General features: G+C 41.5%; 1 protein-coding gene across 2 annotated transcripts in view; it reads right to left on the bottom strand.

The window, feature by feature from the left end:
• The window catches only part of lama5 (laminin, alpha 5), a 135,643-nt gene extending 114,336 nt beyond the window's left edge, over positions 1-21,307 (bottom strand). For both annotated transcript variants that reach the window (XM_036590733.1, XM_036590734.1), the window contains exons 1-2: positions 20,835-21,307; positions 16,168-16,320 (exon numbers count right to left, since the gene is read on the bottom strand). In XM_036590733.1, the coding sequence (XP_036446626.1) occupies positions 16,168-16,320; positions 20,835-21,119 (438 nt within the window). In that variant the 5' untranslated portion in view covers positions 21,120-21,307. The remainder of the gene's footprint in view (positions 1-16,167; positions 16,321-20,834) is intronic.
• Positions 21,308-21,582: the final 275 nt, after the last annotated feature.

The raw sequence follows: 21,582 nt of genomic DNA, 5'->3' as shown, positions 1-21,582 counted from the left end.
CAAATCAGCCGCTCTTGCCCCTCCATTCCTACACTGTTAGTCTGAGAAGTCCGGTTACAGCATCAACAACTACACCAGACAAATGAGTGAAAATGACTGATAGTGAAACAAGAAAGCATATTTGACTAAACACAGTAGGCGTACTTGGACTGTGCAAAGACCTGATACTCTAGTCTGCGACTAGATGTTGTCCTATAAAAACTCCAGCAGCACTGCTGTGTCTGATCCACTCAGACCAGCACAACACACACTAACACACCACCACGTCAGTGTCACTGCAGTGCTGAGAATGATCCACCACTCAAATAGTACCTGCTCTGTGAGGGTCCATGGGGGTCCTGACCACTGAAGAACAGGGTAAAAGGGGGCTAACAAAGTATCAGAGAAACAGATGGACTACAGTCTGTAACTGTAGAACTACAAAGTGCACCTATATAGTAAGTGGAGCTGATAAAATGGACAATGAGCGTAGAAACAAGGAGGTGGTCATACTCACTACTTAACTACTTCGTGATTCAGCAGATTCGGTAACATTCAGGAGAAAAATGTACAAATATATCAGCACTGAATATTTCTTTCTAACACAAGCGACATTGTTGATTTCGCCATTCATTTCTTCTGATTCTTTTATGGTTTAGACATAGAACTCCTTATTTGGGCAGGTTGCCAACTCCAAAATGACTCACAATCTCATCTCGGAGGTCTATTCCATCTGCTTGTTTATCGTTGTCTGTTCCTTTACTCTCACTCTTTCTAACTGCTGTTGAGCTGTCTCTTGTCAAACTCCCTTCACAGATCATCTCACATCAGCGCTCTTCCTCTCCTTGAACTTTCAAAAGTTCAACTACTGCAGCTGCTTCTTTGCAGAGACCAGTAGAATATTCTTCATCTTTGCTTCTCCTCTCCTGTCTGAGGGAGAAAGGCGGCGGATCGCCCACTCTAATCTGCAGGAGAAGGAGTGGAGGAAACTCTGAACTGCCCGACAGCAGATCAGGCCATTAAAGAGATAAGAGCAGTCTGGTAAAGACCACGAGATTAACGCTGAAGGAAGAGAAAATGACTAAAGAGAAAAGAATCAGTGCTACTGGTGAGCAGGTCTGGAAAGTATTAGTGAGTTTGCATATTACTAGACATTTACAGGGAACAAGAAACATAAAGGTCTATAAGCACAGTTGAGCATATCAGGAATGTCTGAGCGAGATGAAGAGAAAATGTCAATGGAAAACTGGTCAATCATTTTCAGAGAAGTGGGATGAAGGAATGCAGTGAGCTGGTGTTCATTCTTCAATCTATTTGAACAGCAAGACAATGAACACAGTATATACTCAGTTGCAGCAAGTCCAAGTGCTTTAACGTACTTTATATGTGCCACCCCCATATACAGTGGCTCCAATAAGTATCTGGACAACCATTTGGTAAATGTAAATGAAGTCTTTTAAGTGACTTTTAAAAATATATATATTAGGGGTGGGAATCTTTAGGCACCTCACGATTCGATTCGATTACGATTCAGAGGCTGCGATGCGATTATAAAACGATTATCGATGCATCTCGATGCATCTTTTTCTCTATACAGGATTTCTATCTTCCTGCTGTCTGAGGACTTGGTAGTTTTAAAGCAAAGTATTTGTAATGATCCATAATGTAAATGCATTACGGATCATTACAAATACTTTGCTTTAATTATCTAAAATATCTTTTATTAATAAATCAAATGGAGGTGATGTGGCAAGTGAACTAGAAGGCTCTCATTCAGAGACGCTGCTGCCACTCATCTGCGATAAAATGCGCTGTTGCCCTGAAATAAGATCCAGTGGTGATGGGTGTCCATGCAGCGCGTTACAGCCGTTCTTCCCGTTTTCTTTAGTGGTCTTATAACTTCGGTTTTGGTCTCGTTGTACAGAGTGTGTTTGTGTGTGTGTGGGGAGGTATTTTCGAGACTGGACGCTGAATCTCGGCTCCAAAGCGTGCAGCACAGCACGAAAGCCCTGGTTCTCAATGACCGAGAACAGACAGCAGACAGCAGGTCACATAGCCCCGAGGTCTGGCCTCGCCAGTAGCGAACGAAAAACAGAGATTGAGACGAACATTTGGAGACTTATTCGCGTTCATAAGCAGCGCGGTTGGTTAAATCTACAACGAGAGTTTAAAAAAAGTTGCGAAAATGAACTCGCTTCTCTTCCGAATTTTCCGGTTCCACCTTAAATGGTGCAGCAGTTACATTCGGCGCCTAAGGCAGAATTTAAGGTGGAACGGGAAAATTAGAACGAGAAACTGGCGATTGAGAAGCGACTTCAGCCTCGTAAAACAGCCGGACGCTGAGACATTTTCCAAGAAACTCTTCTAGTTTTGAGGAAAAGTTTTCTGGCGGAGATGGGAGGAAAGCGGCTAAAGCTAAAGCTTAAAGCAGAGCGAAGTAAATCTGCGCTCTCGTTTATATTTTTAGCCCATACTATGACATTAACACATACTGAGACATACTGGACATTAAATGTTGTGACCCCCAAGGTGGTTTGACTTTGTTGAAAGGACAAAATGTCTCTTCTTATCATTTGTGTTGTGACTCCTGTCCTAACCTGGCTTTAATGCAGAGGGCGCTGCTCGGATTTCTCGCTCATCCAGTAGTGTTTTTGTTATGTGCCGCCACATACGTTACGTTATAAATTAAACATGTAGAAAATCGATTTTTGACATTTGTGAATCGATTCAGAATCGTTCACGTCCGCATCGCGATGCATCTAAGAATCGAGTTCTTCCCGCACCCCTAACATATATATTTCAGAGAAAAGCACTTCTAGTACAACATCAACATGATGGTAGACTCTTCATGAATTACAACCAGATTGCACTAAGGATACTGTACAGCACACAGGTGGTGGCATTCTGGATGCAAACCTGCAGAGGTCTGCAAAAATAACTGCTCAAACCATAACAATTTAAAACACACCAGCCACCTTTTTTTAAACAAACCTTTGCCAAAAAGAAAATTACACTCTTGGAATGGTCTGTTTAAAATAAACACCTTTGTTTCCTAATTTAAAGATCATCAAGAGTAGCACAAATGTCCTGATACTTTCTGGGGTCACTGTACTTTCATCACTTAGCACAATATAGAACCTTAAGAACAGACAGCTGAACACTGAACTGACACTTTGGAGAAACTACGCACAAAAACCTAAAATATGAGTAGGAATGCTGACGGACTGAAGCAGCATATCACGATTAATCAGTGAAACAATGAGTCAGTTGAAACACCTTCTCACCAATATTCACCTTCTCAATGAGCGTCCATGATTTGCATGACGATAATGCATATTTTAAACTCTGCAATTAAGCTCTTACAGCAAGAAACAGCCTGATGAACAAACTCACTTATATGTATTTTTTGCCTCACAGTGTTTTTATGTATTTTAAATGAAGACTTTTAAATGGCTTGCTAGTTGACCTTTTTCCAGTTATGCTTGCAAAAGTTTTAAAAGGCATGGTTTGTTGTTGGACTGTTACGTTCATTTTTACTTTTGTTTGGCCTCTGATGACTTGATTAATTGTTAAAATAATCAGTAAATGTATTGATGACTAAACTAATACATAGCGACATTTCTAAACCACATATACTCAGATTAAACATGGTGAGTAAACAGTCGGGCTGGAAGTGTTCTAATCTAATCTGTAAATCTAGTTTATTTATTCTAAGTGGGTTTCTTCAAGAGTAATGGACTGAATCCAGAGTGACCGTCTGACACCAGTTTAACTTCTCCCAAACACAAAGGAGAAGCAGCCTTTGGCACCGATGCTGGTGGAAGTTATTAATGGCTGCTGATCTAAGAACCAGTAACAGCTTTTTTTCTTAGCTGCACGAGGCTGAAGCTGGACAGAGACCAGTTTATCATGTGACTTCTTGGCCTGATGTTTCAGAATAAAGGCACTGCTCAGATCACTGGAACAGTAAACAGCAGACCTCAAAAGCCCCCAGAGTGAGGCCCAGTCCCATTTCTTCTTTTTACCCCTACCCCTTGTTTTCGAGTGTCACCCTAACCCCTTGGAACTGAGTTACAAGGGGTAGTGGTTAAAAATTTGCCCTTTGAAATGGGACAACCCTCAAATTAACAAAAAAACTGAACATCGCTTCATTAACAGCTACCAGCGCTGCTCTGCAGGCGACCCAGCGCGTCTTCAGTGACAGCAGAGGAGGGTAAAGTTCAGCTCCTCACTGCTGCGCTTTAGTTACATTTAGCGCATCAAATGCTTTCAAACAGGGGGATAAGACAATCATTTATCATCACCCACTCCAATTATTTGGTGATATGAAGCTGAAGTCATCTATTCGCCAGCTTCTTGTTCAAATTTTCCCGTTCCACCTTAAATGGTGCAGCAGTTACATTCTGGAGCTCCTGGCGTCAACACTGCCAGACTATTTAAGGTGGAATGGGAAAGTTAGCTAGCTACTGAGACATTAGCATGCTATTAGCGATTTTTTTATGCTTGTTATAAAGAAAACGACCATAATACACTGAAACGACATTAAACTAAGATAATATAATAGTTATGGTATTTTTTTAACGGACAAAATTCTCACATTTGTGGGTTTCTTCGGTCACTGCGCAGCCATCTTGCCAGTTATTCTTTTTTCTCATAACACTCCATTTGGAGCCTCTGAAAAACCTCCGTTTGGAGGGTCATGTAGCCCCAACACTTTGCCCGACCCCTCTATCTCAACTAAAATTGGGACCCCCTACCCCTAGACGTTAACGCGCAACACAGAGGGCTAAGGGCTAAGTGGTAGGGGCAAGGGGTGAAATGGGACTGGGCCTAAGACTGGGAGCAGTCATGGGCTGGAGGTTAGGTAACCAGCCTTGTAACCGCAAGGTCGCCGGTTTGATTCCCTGAGCCGACAGTACATGACTGAAGTGCCCTTGAGCAAGACACCTAACCCCTAACAACGTAGATAGGGCTGCCCACCGCTCTGGGCAAGTGTGCTCACTGCCCCCTAGTGTGTGTGTTCACTAGTGTGTATGTGGTGTTTGACTGCACGGATGGGTTAGATTGCGGAGGTGAAATTTCCCCATTGTGGGACTAATAAGGGTCTCTTAATCTAATGCCAGATTGACCAGGACACTCCAAGGACCAGCTTGCTGGTCTTGTTATTGATTTACACGTGCTGACAACACAATTTTAGTGAAGCTGAATGTATGATGTATAAAATGTATAATGTCTATAATTGTTTGCAAATGATTTAATTTTTTACACGATTTTTAAAAGCAGTGCAACCTTCACATCAAGTCTGATGCCTTACTGCTCTGAGGATGCGAAAAGGGAGGTTTAAAAGAAGAGTAAATGGATTTCTTGTGTAGAACAGACGATTAATTCATTTTTTAAACACTGCAGCTAAAAGTCACAGGCGCTGGATGCACTTTTTTGACTCACAGTGAAAAAGCCTTTAAAATGATAGGTTGGCCAAAAAATCTTCACATTTCTCCTTTCAGCCTAAATGTAGGTGACAGGCTGAGACATATTTGGTGTCTGGCGGAGATGATAAGCCGAGACATGTTTGCACTGAAGTTACAAGTAATATATAATAAATAATGGATAATATTCCCCAATTAGAACTGTGCAAACTGTATACCTAAATCATCGAGCATGTGTTTCAAAATAGTGCAAACTTGATTTGTCATGAACAAAGTGGGAAAAAATACATGGAGATGGTCCAGAGACTAAACCTGGAGTCCAGAGCACAGTGAGGGCAGGAGATCAAGGGAGCACTATTTCTGAATCGGCAACAAACACTGCCCAACGTCTCCCCTGAAACACACACTGTGATTCACACTCACTCAGCAGGACAGACTGTTCCACATGCAGAAAAACTGAAGGCACCTCAAAGAAATGTGTATTCTATTCTGTGGGTGAGATGGTTGATATTAAATTGGCAGAAATCTGGGTGACAGATCTTTTTTCCTGAGCAACGAGGCTCCACCGCTCTTATTAAGGTCAGCATGTTCTGCACCATCTCTCTCTTTTTCACTCTACACCACTAACAGGCCCCATTTTCCTGCTCAGTAAACACTATTAAAGGGAGAGAAGAACAGTTGGGAAAGGAATGTGTGCGTGGTGTGTCACACAGAGAAGACCGTTTCAGTTTAAACAGAAAAAGGGGGAGTGGAAGAACTGACTCATAAAAAGGGAAAGATAGAGAGATCAGTGAAGCTTTTATTTTACACAGAACGGAGTAACAATAAGAGACAGACATGATTCACCCTTTAGAAGTTCAGAACACCCTTTATACTAACTACTGCTCACTGGGAGACCACTGAAACAAGCTGAGAAATTCTATTCAAGTTTTGATCAATACCACATCTGTGACTGTCAGCAGAAGGGGTGGGTCATGTTTTGCAGAAAGAACAAACACTTTTTTTACATTCTTGTCATTTCTTGACATGGAAACAAACAAAAAAACATGCAGACTCAAAGCTGTTGATGTTGAACCATCCACAGTAATGCAGGCTGAAGCCCAGCACCCTGTAACACCTTCAACAGACGGTGCTCACTGGAGACCTACTGATAAAACAACCAGCAGCAAACTAACAAAAGCAGCCCAGTTACCCTTAAGATCCTCAAGACCTGTAACAATAATCAACTGTAGAGACTACAATAGGGGTGGAGTAGGACACCTCAGGGTCACCGTTGGACTAGAATAGTCCACCAACCAAAAATATCCAGCCAACAGCGTCCTGTGGGCAGCGTCCTGTGACCACCGATGAAGGACTAGAGGATGACCAACACAAACTGTGCAGCAGCAGATGAGCTATCGTCTCTGACTTTACATCTACAAGGTGGACTGACAAGGTAGGAGTGTCTAATAGAGTGGACAGTGAGTGGACACAGTGTTTAAAAACTCCAGCAGCACTGCTGTGTCTGATCCACTCAGACCAGCGCAACATACACTAACACACCACCACCATGTCAGTGTTACTGCAGTGCTGAGAATGATCCACCACTCAAATAGTACCTGCTCTGTGAGGGTCCATGGGGGTCCTGACCACTGAAGAACAGGGTAAAAGGGGGCTAACAAAGTATCAGAGAAACAGATGGACTACAGTCTGTAACTGTAGAACTACAAAGTGCACCTATATAGTAAGTGGAGCTGATAAAATGGACATGGTCATAATGTTATGTCTGATCGGTGTTTATGACATATATGCTACATAAACTCATTGGTTGGAACATGCAGCCACTGTTGTTCTCGTTTTCATGTTTAGGTCCATGTGAATGCAATTAATCACATTTGCTCAAATTCACGCAAACCTGAACATGAAAATAAGAACACTGTATGTTCCAACCAGCGAGGGTTATCATGTATATCATATAGACAGTAATGGTTCCAACTCCTCCACAGCTCTCATTAATACAGCTTGTGGATTTTTGTTGCAATGCAGGCTCTTGTGGGTAACTGGAGCTTTGCACCTATTGCTTTTGTTAGTTTGCTGCTCTTTGATTTATCCATAGGTCTTCAGCGAGCCCTGTCCAGCGCAGTCTGCCAAAGTTACTCATTTAAAAGCCATTTAAAGCTGTATTTGATTGAGCGGGCTACAATCACAGACTTAACATGCAGCGCACTACAGCCTACACTACTACAGATGATTCGAGGGTCAAATTAGAAAAATGCGTTAATAGCGTGTAAAAAAAAAACGACGTCAATCATTTATCACATTAAATGCCTTGTTAACACACACACTTACAAACACAATCTTAATAATTAGAGTTGAATAGTACAGTATAATAATAACTTTCCACTTTTTTGGGGTAAAGTGGAGGTGTAGAGTTAATATGAAATATTAATATAAAATTTGTAAGATTTATAAAAACTTTATACACAAGGATTAATGAAGTTAGTGATGCTTTGAGTGCTGCTACTCTGTGGTACAAGAATGTCTTACAAACCTGACAGAGCTTGTTTTCATTGGTCTTTACACAGTATTTAAAAGTTGAGCAGACAGAGAGCAAATTGGCAGAAATGTATAATTTCTTTAACTTTCATATATTTTGAACCATTCTTTCAAAACAACTGGAAGCACCCAGCAAATACACTATAGTTTTTGTCATCTATCAACACCGCTAAAACTAAAAATCAATATTGCTGAGTGACATCAATACTGATATGCTGCTGTAGATGATATATCAACCACACTGGTACATCGGTATGGTGTGGTAGACCTGCCGGGGAAGCTCAGATCAACATCAGCCCTGAGGAGTGCTACTGAATAATAGAGAGAGAAAGAGAGAGGAAGCGGAGGCGGATATACAGCCTACTGCTTTCCCATCAATCAGAGAGAGAGAGAGAGAGAGAGAGGGAGAGAGAGAGAGAGAGAGAGAGAGAGAGTAAGAGAGAGAGAGAGAGAGAGCATACTAAATGGCAGTAAGTCTCCCTCAATAGCAGGAAACTCTAGGTTACTTACAGTTCTCATGGCTGGCATCATGCCTGCCTGTGCACATGGCACACAATGGGGCACTTCAGTTACGAGCAGAGCCAGAAACCACGCACACGCATGCACACCAAGGCTAACACCATGCTATTTTAGCAAACTGCATCATGCACAGGAAAAGGGCACCAGGAAGGGCCGCAACTTTCCCTTCTTGGAATAAAGAAAACGTGTCATTTTGGGCTTTGTGATGTTTTAATGCACACTGCCATGTTTGTGTGGCATCAGATGTTTCTATGTCTGCTAGAGAGACAGACAGACAGTGAGAGGAGTCTGTTAAGGGGGCTAAAGCCTTATACACGAATGCTTGTCAATTTCCATGTAAGGCGGATGAGCGAGTGCACTTGCTCTCGGCACTGATTCTTATCTTGTAGTACAGTGTGATCAAGGTGGCCGATGCTTCCTGCATGCTTACCTCTGATGAGGATCTAAGACAATTTATGATGATGACCATAAAAGGTATCGGCTAAAGTGGATCACAAGCACGGTAGGCTGCTTAAAAACCCTAATTTAAAGTCAGTTTGAGACAAAACTGACCTTTTTATAACTGTGTAAGTTGATGTCCGTGGTCATATTAAGCCCATCATACACCGTCAGGTACTGTAGCAGTAAATTATAGGTACAAACAGCGTAAATGTACCCTCAAAAGTACAACATGGGGCTTAAGATCCAACTGTTGTACTACATTCAGTTTCCAGGTTAATGGGATCTATTTGGACTTTTTCATGACTTTTTAAGTAGAAAAATAAAATACAAAGCCTGAAATGAAGACAGGGAAGCAGAATATGGTATAAGTATGTTCTCAAACTAAAGGTATTGAAGATACACCCTTCAGTGGCCACCCAAGCGACAGCGCTTGTGCCCTGAATACCGTTTTTTGAGTGTATCGAACCATTTAAAGGACAAACGTCTTGTTTTCCTGTAACCTTTGACCAAGGTACAGTGAATTTTGGGGAAGGATCTGACTGCAGAGCCGCAGAGCCACAGATTTACACCTGCAGTTTCAGTCCAGCAGTTTAAGGCCAGTGGAGCTCATGTCCTTATAGGAAATATGAGCGTCACGAGCGTCACATTCATATTTCAACCAGTGGCCGGTCTCCTCATTTATAACGTCTCTGATGTAAACAGCGACTGTTTGTGCTGGTTGTTTGTGTCGCCATGCATATTACCATTCAGGAAGGGAGACCACTGCCAATATAGGAATCAGCCACTGGTTATAACTGATTATAACTAAAGTTTGTTTTAGCCTAAAGTTTAATATTATGCTCAGTTTAAGCTGCTTAATGTAAAGTTTTATTCCTGTACATGTAATGTATGTTTACACATAAAGCCCCGTATTAAGGGTAAGTTATCGAGCTTTATGTCTACATAACCCGTTAGTTTACCAGGACCACACCAGCTGTAGTTTGTGTAATACTGACTCTGTGAATCTCTATATGTGCTCAAAACAAATTTTGTTTTAGCCTGAAGCTTAAAATATAACCTTAACCCAACGCAAATTTATCACACATTTACTGGAAACCCTCGTAAAACAACTGAAATATTGATTAGCCTAAAACTCGCTAAGAAAAAACAAAACAAGTATCGCCGTGCGCTGAACGCCACTGGCTTGAACCTGCTGGAGTGAAACTGCTGTCGTGAAACTCTGCAGACAGAAATTATTGGAATTTTGCCTCATCTTTTGGCTCCATAAGCTCACACTGGTGGACAGGGAAAAGTTAGCACTTTTAGCATGCCGTTGGGGTGGGGTAGGAGAGAGTTGTGGCAAATGGACATTGGCCAAAAAAAGTGCTCACCAGGAATTCAACAGTAATAAATATCACTCCTCCACTTTTAAGTGAGATTATAGCAGCATTTGCTACAGATACCATATAACAACATACAAACACACATGGTTAAAACTGTAACACTGACTATAAACTCCAACGATTTGAGAAGATAAATACATCATTAATATTTATCACCCACGTCACTAAAGTTAGGCGGCTAGCTTGTCGCTAACAATACCCACGTCCATATTTTGCCCACTTTGTTTGAAGACGCAGAGCCTGAAAATGACATAATTCCACGCTTTGACTTTCCACTTCCAAGCTGAACGCAGCATTAGAACAGCCAAGAGTCCGAACGTCTGAGAACGCACTGAACATCTGGGATTTTTTTCATTTAATATGGAAAAGAATTTAAGCGAATGTGTGACACTGACCGTGTATAGAGAGGTTTTTGTATAAAAAGCTCACATTTTTCTTTTTCAGTGTTCTTCCTTCCACTGAGACTCATGTTCAGACAACTCTCAGGTGGGTCTGATCGACTCAGGCTTTTGCTCCAACTTGTAGAGCTCGTGCCAGCTCAAGTGTCATTAAGGCCAAAGGGGGATATACCAAATATTACGAAACTCTGAATTTCAACTGAATATTTCAAAGCTTTTACTTTTCTCTAAATTTGTTATGCTGATAATTTCATTTGTAATGAAAAAAGTTGTTTTAAATTAAAAAAGAATGGAAAACAGAAGCATTTTCACTAGTGTTCTCAGACTTTTGACCCCACACATTTATGGTATTTTTACAAACCTGACACATGTATTGAATATACTGCATAGGAGAAATGCATGTTGTATTTTTATATTAATTTCTTTCTCACTCATAGCTCACTGAAATGAAATTCTCACAGAAGTGCATATTTTAAACTTTGTTGATACCACATTTGTACTTGTAATTAGAAGAGGAGGTAATTTATTATGATTTAAATCTGATGAAAAACTACAGTTCAGTTTTGTATTGCAAAAAAACATTTACATTTAAATTTTTGCCTTGTTTTTGTCATTTTCTGGCATCAGAACAAACTGAAATAAGTCAGAAGTGCAGACTCAAACACGCTGATACAGAATCTAATTTATGTAATTAATTATGCAATTACTTAATTACGTTCACACATCAAATATAACACTATTAACTGACTGTTAAGGGTTAAAATAAATGTCATGCTAAAGATGAACTATAAAGAGCTTGTGAGTGAATCTGTGCTGTCATTTGAACAGGAAGTGAGCTTTAGGTACAAAGCTTTTGGACGGGGCAACTTGAGAGGATGGAAGGCGTTTGGGGTCGTTTCAGCTGAAGAAAGGGAGTGAGGGCAGAAGAAAAGGAGAGAAAGAAAAAGAAGGGGAGAGGAAAGAGCAGGTAGTGCTGAGGAGAGGGGGTAATTTGGGCTGCGTCCCAGAGCAGGTTGAGACAGAGATCAGATGAACAAGATTTCTAACATTCCAATCTCCTTCTCTGCTCTGAGGGTCAAGAGGACCCCACTGTCTCCAATACACACACACACACACACACACACACACTCTTACAAGCTCATGTCAGTCACACACACTCGTAAATGTATGCAAGCATACACACCGGCTCCTCACCCTCCTCCATCTGAATTCCAACCTAACAGACTTAACAAACTCTGTAACGGGAAGGAGGAGAGGAGACAGTGCTCTCTCTCCCTCACTCTTCCTCCATCTCTCTCTCTCTCTCTCTGCTTTGCTCAATCAGCCGTGTATGATGGCTCTTGTATTGCTTATTAACAAGCTGCTTTAAAGGCTGTCACAGGCCCCTGCTTCCATTCAGACACAGAGAGAGAGAGACAGAGAGAGAGAGAGAGAGAGAGAGAGAGAGAGAGAGAGAGAGAGAGAGCATATGTTAAAGGGCCCATATCCTACATTTCTCTTTTTTATTTTTTCCCTGGTGCCCACTTACAGTATTTGTGTTGGCTGCTGCGCCTTTAAGACAGACATAGGTAAATGACATCTTAACCGACTGACTACCCTGTACTGTGTCTCAATCATCCTTTATGGGGAACAAACATAATAATGGCACGTTTATGCAAATCTCAGCGCACAATTTCTATTTATCTTTAAGTTCTGTTCTATTTATTTAATGCAATGGAAAACCTTTACACAGTACAAGTTCTATACTTGGTTCTTCCCCCAATAAGCACATAAACAGTGACTGTGTTTACATGCACTCAATAATCCGATCATCTGGATTTCTGCAGTTATCTGATTATTCAAATAGTCATGCAAACACAGTACTCCGATCTAGAAATCCTATTAAGGAATCCGACAAAAAAGGCTGGATTTTAGCTCAGTAATCAGATTTCTTAGTTCATGTAAACTCGTACTCTGATTTCTATCGGATTTCTCAGTCTGCAAATGCGTGAGATCAGACGGTGGATGTCACGAGACACAGCAAAACACTTTCTGAGTGATGATGAAACCAAACACGTGCTTGACGAAATGAGGGATTTAAATATTCTTCATCTTCTAGATGATGTATGTTCATATTTTCAGGTAAAGTGGCGCAATGTTTAAAAAAAACAGCAGCAAGTTTTACGTTATGTGAGTTTCTTCTGTGAGTTTATTGGCTGTTTGTAAAGCAGAAATCCGATCACTATCTGACTCATCTGAGTCTCCCCATTATCTGATTACCTGAGTGCATATAAACATCTGATATTTAATCTGATTTTCTGCAGTTATCGGATGTAAATGCACTCAATGACTGCATTAAAATGTGCTGAAGTGTGTTCACTGTAGACGATGTGTGTAAACTTATTTACACTTAGAAAGCCAACCTAACCTGCCATTTGATCAGGGGTGCATAAAATTTGCTCAACACTTTTATTTAAAAACAGCTAAATTCATTTTTCTAAGATATGGTTCCTTTAAATAGGAATTACCACTAGAACTGGCCCTTTTTGGCAAAGCTAGCCAACAAAAAACAAACCCAGAGTGGCCGTTCATTACTGCACTGAGAGTTAATACTGAATAACAACTACTACCCAGATCCAGTCAGCGTGACGACACTCACTCCACATCCTACAGCAATTACTCTCCTTTTGTGCAGTGCAGCAGATGAGATCACTCCTCATTTGAAAGGCAACTTTTTCCACAACTGTAGTCAGTGTGTCAGACCATCTAAGTGCCCTTTATTAACCCTCAGCAGTCGCCGTAACTGCTGGTAATTGGATATTAATTATCATATATAAGGAACTTTGGGTCTAAGTGTAATTTCTTCAGTGAAACTGAATGGCATTTTCAAAAATCTTACTTTAAACATCCTGTGGTAAACAAAGATATCCAAATGTGAATAATGCTATCTATAGTACAAGCTATTAAAATCACTGCATGAAAGTAAGTCTGGACTTCATTTAACCCTTGCGTGTTACTCAGTGGTCTGCTGGACCCACCGCATTATTGCTCTTTAAATCAATACAGCCATATCACAAGTGTCCAGTGTAGGGTTCTCCTTTAGCAGGTGTAGCCAGTCAGCAGCCTGTCCATGTTGTCCACCCTCACACACACACACACACACACACACACATATATACAAACACACACACACACACTAACAGCAGGCCATGTAGGAGGAGAACAGAGTGGGAAGGACACAGAAGGACACAGCACCTCCACACTTTTACTCCCCGCAGGTTCACCCAGCACCACATGTGTAATATAAATGTGTGGGGGGTGAACAGAGTGAAGACACTGAAAATGGGTTATTTTATATGTTCTTCACAGAAAATGAGCAAAGACCAAGAATCTGAGGTTGAAATAATAATAAATTACATCATTTTATCTTTTGGTAAACACTGAAAATGGGTCCCACAGACCTGAACACCACACACGGGTTAAATTCTATAAAAACCCAGCTATTCAAACTGCCAGAGCAACTTCACTAACACATTTGCCAAAGCTGGCTTGTCTGCGCAGGGTATTCTGGTGAGGTTGCTAGTCTTATGATGTCAATCAAATGAGCAGTTTTCATGTATTCTGACTAAATAACAATCCCATATTTCATAATTCAGTTGTTAACGAGTTTGGAACATTTCTGTTTACCACAGGTTTCATAAACACAGGTGATTTTCCAGAATGCAACTCGTTTTTCCCCATAGAGAAAAAAAGCTTTGACACAGAGCTCCTTATATGGGCACGTTGTCAACTATATAATGATGACTTGACTTCAGTCATCTACATTCTGATGAAAGTGCAGATTAAGCTTTCAATCTATTATATATTTCTATCAGTATGTAAAAGAGAAGACATTATATTACAATTTGAACATAATGAGAAGCTACTCTTTAGCATACAGTCTTGTTTTGCAGAAAAAAAACTTTTTTGTTGTTTGTTGACACTGAAAACAAATCAAAGTGCAGATTTAAACTGTTTTCATTTAAACAGAACAGCAAAAAAACAGCGACGAGTCTTCTAGTCTGCAGTATTACAGGGCAAGCAAGACGAGACATTAGAACACAGCCATTTAATAGCTTCCCTAAGGCAAAGTCATCGCCCCCACAAACCAGGCTAGCTTAGCTGTCTCCATCCCTATGAAATCCACAGCCTGTTTGAAGCTCAGTCAAAAGGAAACTGGCCTTTGTTGAAGTGAGTTGCACAACGTCAAACAAAAGCTCTTCAATGCCGTCAATCCCTCTCTCTATTTTCCCGCCTTCTCTCTCTCTCTCTCGCTGTCGACTGCTGGCTCTGTTCAAGCCTATACGCTGTGGAGTGTTTTGGCCACAGGGAGTGAAGCAGGAATATGGGACATTAACAGGTGAGGGAGAACATGGGTTACAGGACCCTGACTCAGCAGAACTGTGCAGAACAACAGATGCTCTGAACACATAAGTGTAAAAGGTGTAAACGGGTACAGTAGATACAGTTATACAGTAGTGGAAGGAAGACTGGATCGGGTTCAAGTTCAGACCCACCCTTGAAACTCTAAACTTAAGTGCAATTCAAACAATTCAAACAAGTGCCTGGATTTGACTGCAGGATCAGGTGGCATCTGTTTCACTATGATCACAACACAATGAGAGTGAAACAGGTAGACAGAGAGAGCAGGTCTGTGAATGGAGTCTGAGAGAGAGAGAGAGAGGGAGAGAGACGAGGGGGAGGGAGGGGGAGGGAGAGAGACGGGAGGGGGGAGGGAGGGGGGAGGGAGGGAGGAGGGAGAGAGATGGGAGGGGGGAGGGAGGGAAAGAAAGAAAGAAAGAAAGAAAGAAAGAAAGAAAGATGGAGAAAAAAGAGAGAAAAAACTAGAGGGAGAGGGGAAGAGAGGGGAAGAGAGATGCAGAGAGAGAAAAAAGGGAGAGGAAGAAAGAGAGAAAGACAAAGAACAGGGAGCACGAAATAGAAAAGAGAAAGAGAGCAACAGAAACAGAAGGAGAAAGAGGGAAGAAGGGGAGAGAGGAAGAAAGAAAGAGTGAGAGAGAGAGAGAAAAGGGAAATAAATAAATAAGATGGAGAACAAAGGAGAGAAAACAACACAAGATGGAGAGGGAGAGAGAGAAAGAAAGAAGAGGGAAAGTGAGAAAGAAAAGAGAAAGAGAGCAACAGAAAGAGAGACAGGAAGAAGGGTAAAGAGAAAGAAGGAAAGAAAGAAAGAAGATGGAGAAAAAAGGAGAGAAAACAAGGCAAGAGGTAGAGGGGAAGAGAGAGATTCAGAGAGAGAAGAGGAAGAGGGAGAGAGAGAAAGAGATGAGAGAGAAAGAAATGCAGAGAGAAAAGAGAAAGAGATGCAGACAGAGAAGAGGAAGAGAGAGAGATGCAGATAAAAAGAAAGAAAGAGAGACAGAGAGAGAGAGAGAAAGAGAGAGAGTGAGAGAGAGAGAGAGAGAGAGAGAGAGAGAGAGAGAGAGAGAGAGAGAGAGAGAGGTGTACCTGTCCCAGGTCCAGGGTGACGTTGACCTGGTTGTATTCGGCGCTGCGTGAGAGTGGAGGACTCTGCCACCAGCGCTCGGTGCCGTCGATGGCGTTTGTGATGGGATGAGCTCTGTTAGTGTCCGCTGAGTTACACGTGTCACAGTACTGACCCTGAAACACACAGACACACACACTCAGTACACAGACACAACATCAGAACATAAACCACTCACAACAGCCTGTCCTTCATAAAACTTCGTCAACTTTTTTTTGCTTTATTCTTTTTAAGTTTTATGTACCTGTTCCTCGTATATTTGCCAAAAACGAATTATTCCAAAGGCATTGCCTTAAAGAGGAATTCCACCAATTTTTCAAATTTTCAAACATTATTAAGATGATTTTCTGTTAGAAATAAAGGTTCTGTTCAGGTACATTTTTTGTTCAAACAGTGTAAATATTCCCTCAACAGAGGTTTTAAGTTCTGATTGTGAACCTTAAATAAGTTTTTCCAGGTGAAAAGTTTGTATTTGTACCTTTTCATAACCGAATGTTTTAAACAGAACAGTAAAATAAAAGCCTGGAGACGAGATGGGGTGTGTGGAGTCAGTACAGCTTAGAACATATCATTCAGTGGATTATGGTTCAGTTATGTTCCCTGACTAAAGGTACTGAGATAGACCCTTGAGGGTTCCACCCCAGTGACAAGAGGGGCACTGACCCAGAGACAGTTTAGCACCATTATTTCTGAGAGTGCAGACAAAGTCATTCAGATTGGTTTGATATAGAATGTCCTATTTTAGAAAAACGTATCAAGGCAGAATTGTTCACAGTGGTGGTGATAGGAACCAAGCGTCTGAAGAGTTTATTCTCTCTAAAAGCTCCTTCACAAGAGGTTACCACATGAACTGAGACATTATTTACAATACGTTTGTATTGCTTTGAGCTAAAATACTTTCTAAACACATTAATGACAAATAGGTACATAAAGGGTGTTATGGGGCGAAATAGCACCCAACATCAACATTACATATTAAACAACAGGAGACACCTGTAAGCTCACTAATGGTTTTGAACAGTAAATAAATGTCTATATTTGTGTTGTAGACACAGTGACCTCTGGTTCCTATCACCACCACTGTAAAGAAATCTGAGTCGGTAAGTTTCCCTATATGAACCATTTCACATAAAACGACTCTGAATGACAGTAACCCAAGGTGAAATCTAGAACTGAGCACCAGGAGAGGCTGAAGGCGAAAGCCAACTCTCCACAGAGGTAAACGGCGGCCCAGGCTGCCAGCCATGACTCTCCAGGCTCTGCTCAATGTAAACACAGGAACAAAACACAGAACTTCCCTTCAGTAACTAGACCTGGATCAAAGGTTTGTTGAGAGCAGTTAATGAGGAGGAGAAGTCAGAAGAAACTGCTTTTTGTTGTATAAATGATCTTTCCTCTCTGCAGTGACTTCACAGACTCTGAGAAATGTGGCAGTCTGGCAGCAGGTGTCTCTGAGGAGATTCTAGGGCAGGATGACCAATATTATCCACAAAGGGCAGGTGTGGCTGCAGGTTTTCATTTCAGCCGAGCTGGAGCTCAACTCATAAAACTAGTTAACTGTTTGAAGACCGAGACCAACTGATTAAACAAGTGGAATCAGGAGTGCTTTGCCTGATTCAAATGAAAACGCGCAGCCACACCGGCACCATTTCTGATCTAGCGTATAGGAATGTCAGGGAAACTGGACAGGGGACAAGAGTCACCCCCTTCTAAAACTCCCCTGACTCATTTTAATTAACAATAGCACAGCTACACAAGATAAACACACCGGCCTTGCAGATAATGAACAGGGAGGTATGGGAGTTTAGCTGGAATACATTATTATTAACACCTACATTATGCATGTATTAATTAAGTCATCCTATGGAAACGTCCATAGTTTACAGATATATTACACTTGAAAAACATGTTAGTGCTACAATTTATTTACATTGTAAAATAAAACAATAAGTTATTTTATCAATTACACCTTCTTGAGCTGTCTATTTAGCAATATTGGTTTTTAAATCAATCATCTAGAATTCCAGGCACCACAGAAGAGCTCGTCCTCACAGTCATGTGTGAAGGCTGAGGCGTGAAATTTTAGCTGCAATAATCTATACATGACTATAAAATATATGATTTAAATGACATAAACAAACACCAAATAAATATTATAAAATATATAATGAAACTGGTGTTTCTGCATTGAGGAGAAACCTGGAACTGAACTTTGTTCTACAAATTAGTTCACAAAAGTGCTTTTTAAAAACAAATTCTCGTTTATACTCTTTGCTTTTTGTGTTTGTTTAGATTTATATAACCTCGTATCTCCACTTTTGTCATTTTTCAGTTTTTTACATAATTTAAAATTGTCTGTTGTCACTTACATGGTATATAAATTTCATGATGAATGGACAAAAAGAAACGGCCCAAAATGACTTGGTCAAAATTCTGGTTCCTTTGACTTACATTAAAAGTAAAGTAGGTTTTTTCCTTCTCCTGTAAAGTTACCATTTTGGAGGTTTTCTTCCGACAACAGTGATATGTAATTATACACACAAATACATTACACTGCTTAATGCTTACATCTGCAATGATGTGCAGAAAACAAGTTTCACCAACTTGTGTGGTAAAAATGAAGGAATGTAGGAATGAAGAAGATTAATTTGGCTATGACTTATTTCAAAAAAGAAAGCTGGAAGTAACGGATCACGCCTTTCACGCCTTTTGTAGCAGAGAGATGCTTTAGCTACACTTAGCTGGCAGTTGCACTTCATTTTTACTCAAAGAAAAAGTTTACAGAGGAAAAAAAACATGCTATAAAGTGAACTGTTAGGTGGTAGTGCTGGATTACCTACACATGGCTCATCATTCATTGACCCCTTAAATGGCCAGGGCCCACCAGCAGGCCCAAAGCTTTATTACACACTTCTATAACCTGAGAATAGCTCAGGTGGTTTGGACTGAAGTTCCTGTAGTACTTGTACTGAATAATAAGCCTTCGTATGTAATTAGTCTGGGAGTCTAAGGGGTTAAAACGCCTTACGGTGCCAGAGCACCGTCTTTAAAGCCAAGTACTGGAGATGCAGTGGTTGCCTTGCAGCTCTTCAAACCACATTGCTCTTAATCTGAACTAAGTGTGAGACCACCCTCCCAAACTCCTGAGTCTGCCACAGTTCAGGGATTTCCCTGCTCTAATACACATACGACACCTGTAAATAACTGACGAGCTGAATCAGGTGAGCGCTGCTAATAAAGAACCCATCAGCACCTTTGGGCTAAAAACCTGACTGTTTTGCTTTCTAATGAGAATTGGCTTAATGGTTACAATTAGAGGCAAATAGTTTCCTGTAGGACCCCTTCAGATCCCATCAGGAAACCATCGGATGCATCTGGAATCCCAGAACACCTGTTAAACCATCAGAGTCCTTTACACTGTGATATTAACTCATCAGGAGAACATAAATACCAATAGTGACAACCAGACCCCCCCAGGAACCAGCACCAGCAGAAACTTTTAAAGGTTTCTATAATTTTTGACTCAAGCCCTCCAGGAGCGAAGCTGCCCTCCTGCACAGATGGAATGCCAGAAATTCCATGGCCCGAGGGTGTGTGTGTATGGGGGGGTCAGCAATAACGCTACACAAGGCTCACAGTTTACAGTTCACAAACTTTACACATCTCTCACTGACTCGCCAACAACCAGACCCCTGCATGCTGAGAATCCCCCTGAAGGGGGGTGCTAGCCTGCTCCCGTAAACCCACCCACTCCCACCCACTCTGCAGCAGCCTGTTCATGCTTTAAGCTCTAAGCAGGCTGACTCAAACAGGTGCTTCCTAAAACACTCCACACAGTGCACGGAGGATATTCATCACTCACTGCAAACAGAACCCCACAGAACCGGTCACAGCTAATGAAAACTAAAAATACCACCTGAAAACGGCGCAGAAACACCCTCAACACTACACTCACTCTGTTTAAGTGCTAATAAGACTCTGCAGGTCTTAATCTAACTCTGTATATCTGGCTGTGTAGCCTATAGCCTATTTTTAAAGGGCCCTTATTTTACATTTACCTTGCATTTTATTTTTTCTGTTGGGGTCTAAAAGCATTGTGTGGGTTTATTTACAAAAAACAGTGATCATTTATATAACCCACCTCTCTTTACCCCACAGAACGTGTTACAGTGCCTTTCATACATATATCACTGCTGTCAGAACAAAACCGCACCGTTTTTCAGTTTTTGACATGCTTTGAAAACGCCTGTTGTTCTTTACATTGTGTGATGAATGGACCAACAGAAACGACCCAAAACCACTCTGAAAAACGCCTGGTTCCATTGACTTCCATTAAACGTAAAGTATGTTTTTTCCTTCTCCTGTAAAGTTACCATTTTGGAGCTACGAGGTTTTGTTTAATACTGTGTTTTGATTGGTTGCCCTGTTTTGCGCCTCATTCCAAACCTATAACGCCAACATGAAAGAGTGTATTACACTGTAATAAGCTGAACAGATGGATTTATGAAAATGTGCTAGTTTATGTGACAAAAACAGTGATTTCAGAATTCTATATGTGCCCTTAGAACAGTTTAGGCTACATGAACGCGCTTGGTTGCACCTGGCTGCTCCAAAGCCCCTGAAAGCTCACCTGAATGGTTTGGCTCGGATCCCCCGATACAGGCCCCCCCACCAGTTTGCAGTACAGGTCCTGGACGGCTCGCCCGTCCTCGTCCTCCCCGCAGGTGGCCGTGGCTGTGATTTTCGTGCCCTCGGCCAGGTTGAAGTAAGGGGGGTGCAGGCTAAATCCGTTCACGCCGTTGGTTGGCAGCTCCTGCGCCTGTGAACCGCAAACATGGAGCACCAACAGCAAAAGTAGCCGAGTGAGTTCGCCACCGGCCGGGAGAGACCTTCCCCCGGTCGCCGCTCTCGCCATCTTCACCTGCGGTCAGTCTCTCAGCGCCCAAGAGCGAGGGAAAGGGGGAAAACTACGGTGTCCACCGGAGAGAGTCAGAGAGCGGACATGAGGGGCGGAACGAGCCCTGCTTCTCGGTAACTTTCTGTGTATCGCTCCGGTGAACACGGAGACCTCACTGACTCACTCCGCCAGTTAAAGTCTCTCTCTCTCTCTCTCTCTCTCTCTCTCTCCCTTTCTCTCTCTCTCCCTCTCTCGCCCCTCGTGCAGCAGGGGACCAATGAGCTCAGTCTCTCTCCTGATTGGTGGATTTCAGCGTCATGTAGCGCTGATACGTTTATGCAAAAAGATCACACTGATAGATATTTTCAGATGATTTTCAGAATATTTTCTTTATTTCTACTCTTGTACTTAACCTATGTCTATTTTTTTCTTTTTCTATTTCTATTTTTACTTTATTTTTCTGCATAGTTTATGTAAGTGT

This window comes from Colossoma macropomum, unplaced genomic scaffold (assembly GCF_904425465.1).
Source record: "Colossoma macropomum unplaced genomic scaffold, Colossoma_macropomum, whole genome shotgun sequence".
NCBI classification, from domain to species: domain Eukaryota; kingdom Metazoa; phylum Chordata; class Actinopteri; order Characiformes; family Serrasalmidae; genus Colossoma; species Colossoma macropomum.
Note: the sequence above shows the minus strand (reverse complement) of the source record. Positions and strands in the feature narration are given on the sequence as shown.